At 31.0% G+C, this 6,213-nt stretch overlaps 1 protein-coding gene across 1 annotated transcript; it reads right to left on the bottom strand.

The window, feature by feature from the left end:
* Positions 1–4,258: 4,258 nt before the first annotated feature.
* On the bottom strand, positions 4,259–5,326 carry LOC107860847 (probable transcription factor At4g00390). The gene has a single exon (XM_016706327.2). It carries the CDS (start codon positions 5,057–5,059, stop codon positions 4,352–4,354), a length of 708 nt encoding a protein of 235 aa, XP_016561813.2. The 5' UTR covers positions 5,060–5,326; the 3' UTR covers positions 4,259–4,351.
* Between the last annotated feature and the right edge of the window lie 887 nt (positions 5,327–6,213).

Below are 6,213 nucleotides of genomic sequence, written 5' to 3'. Positions count from 1 at the left end.
TATCATCTTCACAAATCATCATTTAATCACTAAATATCATCATAACATCAAAATACATATTAATTACATCAAAAAAAATACATATAACTTACAACTTTAACAACATCTTCACTTAGGGCAAAAATATATTTTACTCAAAAATATATTTAGAACAAAAAAATACCTCTTCCTCGCTAACATCTTCAGAATCATCATCAAAAGAGATCTGAACATCCTCATCAACCTTAGTCAAACCTTCAATTTCTTTCGCTTTCCTTTTCTTCTAGATTTTTTTGATTTTTTTTCCTTCTGAGAAGGCGATTTCTTCAACGGTTTTTTTTTCAAAAAAATTTTCATCTTCAGCGGATCGTTGAGAAACTTCGACCTAATCTCCGATTTCTCAGATTTCTTCGACTGTAAAGAATTTAAAACAACTTTAACTACATCTTCTTGAGTTAATCCAAGACTAAAAGATGGTCCATAATCATAGACCAAATTCGAATTACTTATACCACTATATGTTCGTGATTTTGGTGTTTGTTCCGCCATTAAAATCAAAACCTTAAATTCTGATTTTGAGATATATTAGAATATGCTAATTCTGAAATTTACCCCAAAAAAAATGCTAACATGCAATATTTGAATTAAGATTTACCTGAAATAGATGAAAATAATCTTTACTGACGATGTTAAAATCGTGCAAAGTGAAAAAAAATTGGAGCGGGAAGATATCGTTTAGGGCAAAAAAAACAAAAAAAAATATTTCAAAATAATGAAAGAGAAGGCTAATAGCGTGAAAATAGGAAAACTGACAGTAACTTCTTCATGTGGGTAAAAAGTAGGGACCACATAAAATAATGCTATGGATGTTACAAAATGTAATTTAATAAAATTGTTGTTATTTTTTGTAATTTCATGCTTAAGTTTGATACGTTATGCATTTTTTCCTTATATATATACTAGTTATCCGTGGCCCTTGCTAAGCCCGGGCCCAAATTCTAAATATAATAATAATAATAATTTAATTTAAGATTTTAATTTATATTATATTCTTTTAATTCATAATTAATAAAAGTTAATGACACGTCAAAAATGAATTGTTCATAAATTTTCACTATTACTAAATGTTGCCAAAAAAATATTAAAAGTAATCTAATTGGCTTTCTTATTCATAGTTATAGTATTTTTCGTTTTGATATACTCCTTATAAAACTATTTTCATCTATAAATCAGAAGTAATCTTCATTACGTTACCATAATAAACAGTACCAATTTAATATAAGATTTTGATTATGTAAAAATTCAACCGTCTTAAATTTGATTTTAAAATTTGCTGCTCCTTCATCTCAATTTAAATATCTTACTTTTTTCTCAATATGTTCCAAAGAGAGATTTTTTCTATATTTAATATGTTTTTTCAATTTTAACATTCTACGTAACAAGTTTAAGACCACGAGATTTAAAAATTACATAATTCATCCATCTCATAATAATTGTCTACATTACCAAATATATTTGCCCCAAATTATTTGTCAATTTACAAAACAAAAGAGAATTAATTAAAAAAAAAATATGTTACCCTTACAATTGAAATTCCTTTTTGAAGTGTATGCAAGCTTATAATTTTTTCAAAAGAAACTTGTAAACCTCTTCTTCTTATTTATGATTAGGTTAGATCATATGAAGAGGCCAGGGACAAGTAATATGAGATAGAAGTACATCTTTAATTTTAAATTTAAAAATCTTAATTGAAATGGAACAATATCAAAGATCCAAAATACACCAATCATAAAGATTCATGTAAAAAATAAACCTAAAAGAAAAAGAATTGAGTATCAAAAAAAATAAGGAAAAGACAAAAAAAAAAATTGAAAAAGAAAGAGTCAAATGGAGCAAATAAAAGAGTAAAAAGTTTTGTGAGACTACCAAAACTTTTTATCAAGTATAATATTGATTCTATTTGAAAGACAATATATAGCATTTCTATGAGGAACCAAGAACTACAAAAAACTCATTTAGGGTCTGTCAATATGTTCCTGCCTGCAAAGGAATAGCTATTAACAGTTTGCTCAATGAGAAACAGCTGATACAGGCTCAAAAACTAATCTCGTCCTCATCATCCATACGTCGTGTAGAAGGCTCTAGATCTTCATTTTCTACTCGAAAAGCTTCCAAGACACATTCTGTAATCTAAAAATTACCACGCAAAAAAAAGTGTTTAGTACTGGCTTCAACACTGACACAAGCTATATGACTATACACATGATAAGTACATAAGAAAGAAGAAAGTGCCAGAACACAAAAAGGAAAGTAAATTCTAACATCAATAGCCCAAAACAAAAAGAATTAAGTTAAAAGAGACGCAATGTCAACTTTTGTAGTAATATTCAACAGGAATAAAATATTTAATTCCTGTTTACTAAGGACTAAGAGCTGGGGAAGGTACGTCATGTTACTAAAATGGACGCCCATGTGATTATGCTATTTGATACAATGAACCTCTGAACATCCAATCCAAAACCTTAAGGCAATAGGTGGAGTTGCCCAGGACATTATAAAACCCTGTGGAAACCCTTATACAGCTGATGAGGGACAATCGTATTCTCTATATGAAAAGGAAAAAATACAAGTCACTGGGAAAGGGACCTTCAAAATTTTCCCAAATTGACAAATGACCATGTGATTATTTTCTGTAATGAGAAGTTGAATTTAACATTATCTGGCTTTTGTCCATGTCTATGGAGTTTCAATGGAGGTCCACACACCAGATTTGCATAGAGTACCATATGAATACTAACAAAATTTAGCATCCACAAAACGTTGATAAGATAAAAGCTGAAGAAGTAGACATTAAGTCCAGGAGATTCTTGTCGGTTCCTAGTAGCTCTGAAATGAGCTATTTGGACCACACATGGTAATAAGATGTCCTAAAGTATCAAAAAGGTTTTAATCATCTCAAGTATCTCTACATAGCACATTGAAGCAGAATGCATAAGATGCAAAAACTGCCACTACTTGTAACAAATGACATCTCAGTACAGGATATTTTAAGAATTATTATGTTTTTGTAATTCCATCGAATCCTCAAAAGCATGTACTGAACATGGAATGAAAATCCATCTCATTTGGATACAAGTAAAAAATGAAAAAAGAGTAACAGCACACCTGTCAACCACATGCAGGAAACATGAGCAGTAGACTTGCATCAACTTGTAACAAATCACTATTCGATCATCAGAAACTTCACAATTGTCTTAAACTTGCTTCTTTTTCGTGTAATATCAAGCAGAAGATGAGAGGGACGAAATCCATGATCTAAGTACTTAGCAAAGTGATAGCAGCAAAAGGAGTCAAATATATCTGCAAACCAAGAGAGCAATAAATGCCTATGATACAGAATATGGTCCCCAAGTATGACAGCAAACTATACATATATGAGTCTCAAAAATGTGGCAACAAAAGCACGAAATCGCTGAATGTGAACCAAAAGTCTTAGAAAACATAACACTCTTGCAATGAGAAGATAGCGAATCCTGTAAGCACCGGCAAGAAGAAGCAATTAGTGTATCTCTAAGAAAGCAAAGACATGATTGCATCATGCAACCCAGTTTTTAACCACAATACATAATCAACAGTACATTTTTCATTTCATTCCTATATGGTTGCACACATTCTCGGTAAAAATAAAATGCTCTAACAATTGATGATGCTAAATACCCTAAGATTGATTTCCTAGATTCGCAGAAAGCTTTGAGAAAATGCTCACATTGCATTATATTAGGACAGAAGATATAACATTCTTGATTTGCGTGCGTCCAGCTAATATACCATCCTCTGAACTATATTTTGTCTTTCAATCCTCATGAACTAATTTAAGCTAAATTACCATCATTTTGGAGCACATTTTAGTGCACATACTCATCATCCTTCTGGAAATTATACAATACAGATAATATTTGCCCAAAGCAGGTTTACTTTCACTAAACACGATAGGTGATAGATACAAGCCGCAATAGGTGAACTGGAAATTTTCCTTGTAGATATAACTTGTACGTGTTATCAAATCTTCACCTTATAACTAGCATTTAAAAGATTTTTGTTGAAGTGAGTCCCCATCTCATCTAAAGCTAGTAATTTTATTTAATTAAATTATTTTTTCACGGGTCAATCATGTTATCGTGTATAATCATACCACTTTTAGTTAATAAACTGTCTTCAACAAATGCAAATAGCACAAATCCATCACAAATCGATATCAATTCACTAAGACAAGTCTCTATTTCACATGGCTTAAAAATCTTTTAAAGGAAATCTAGTGCAATCAACCTCTGAACCAAATACATATAGAGCAACAACAAAGTTATACAAAATATCACGAAAGAATGGCTTGGATAGCATCGGTTGCCATCTTTGCCTGTTCCTCCATCACTTGTATCTCTAACAAATATTGCCTAGCCTTGGCAACTTTTACCGATTGCGATTTCTCCAACATTTCATTCCTTTCCTTTTCGCTAATTAACTGTCGTGGATTTCTTCTGAACCAATCTTCCAGGTCAGCAGAAGTACCTCCATTTAGAACAAAATCCCAACTCATTTCTGACCTACTTGCATCAACAATCATCTTTCCACTAGTTTTATCAACCTTATTCCTTACTTTATCAACTTCACCCCAGATTTTCTCCGAAAGTTTGAATAGCTTTTCGTCATGAGATTTGGAGAACTTCCTTTTCTCAATATTTCTCTTGTACTTCCTTTTCAACCTTGTCAGTTTATGTTGTAGCTGAGTCTTATTTGTTTCAGTCTGCAAATCATCCTTAACAAAAGTAAGGAATGCACCATAATTTGATGAAGGTTCGGAGTTCTTTAGAAAAGAATAATTGAGATGGCCTTGAAGGATTGCTATCTCCTCCTCTTCGCTCCATGCTCGCTGAAAGCCACTCTTGTTCACATTAGAGCTTTCCATTATCACTTCTTCTGGTGAATACGTTTGAGAATCCTCAGGTGAAGGAGTCCACTCTTTATCAGAATCTCCGTGGGGACGTTTGGCCTTTAGGCTTTTGAATATGTTTCGAGCAGCCATTTCAGACTACTTTGGAATACAATTGGCTTTTGTTTCAAGTTGAACACACCACTACATGATATAATAAGAGCATTTGGTTGAGCTTCTCGAGGACATTTAACTATTGGCTCAGTTGGTTTTTTGAACAATTGTATAGATCTGATGTAGAGGAGTTGTCATTTTCCATGGTTATTGGACAATTGAAAAGATTTGATGCAAAGGAGTTGTCGCTTTCAATAACTATTGGCTCCACTGTATGTTCAGTTTGGTTACTAACTGCAACAATAGGCAAGGAATGCATTACCTTGGGCAACGTGTCATTTCTGTAATTGAACTATGCTCTTTTTTGTTCTGTAATTGAACTATGCTCATTTTATATTCACCAGATTAGTGAGTAACTTACTCGTTCAGTTACTTTTTTCTGGTATTTGGATATTATACTAAAATATTTCAATTTAGAATTTTTGATCAACGTATAAATCAAATTACGAAAGTCATATCTCTCCGTCTCATTTTATGTATCGTCATTTGATCGAGCACAGAATTTAAGAAATATAATGATTTTGTAAAATTTATAAAATTATTCCTCTTAAAGTTATTTTAATATTTACTTTTAGTTGTCTTTTCTTAATAAGTGGGATCCACTAACAATAAAATGAAATTATTTCATTAAATAGTTACCAAATAAGGAAAGATAATATTTTTTTTTGAGACGAACCAAAAAGAAAATAACAACACATAAAATGAAACGAAAATAATTTTTTTTTAAAAAAATTATAAATAGAATAAAGTATTTCACAGTAACTTATTAGGTAGTAGTAAATTACTCAAAATAAGTTAACCATGAAAAAAGTTGATGCTTAACAACGTTATTGAGAAATTTGTTATTGTGAGTAACGTTTTACCATAACAATTAATTTCTTTTAATATTGTTCTTCATCCATAATTCATCGTCTTTTCTTAAAAAAAAATAAAAAAATCTCAGCTATAATGACTGTTATTGTTTCAAAAAATGGTCACTCGACTGTTGTTCTTTGTGTTTTAAATGGTAATGACCAACATATTTTCGTACTTTTTCTATTTGTTTTTCAGTTGTAATGTAAAAAAAAAAAAAAAAAAACAATATGGTAGCAAGCTACATTTTTGGATGGATTAATAATTAACAGACAGAGAGG

Source organism: Capsicum annuum, chromosome 2, assembly GCF_002878395.1.
Source record: "Capsicum annuum cultivar UCD-10X-F1 chromosome 2, UCD10Xv1.1, whole genome shotgun sequence".
NCBI lineage: Eukaryota > Viridiplantae > Streptophyta > Magnoliopsida > Solanales > Solanaceae > Capsicum > Capsicum annuum.
This window is presented reverse-complemented; position numbering and strand designations above follow the sequence as displayed.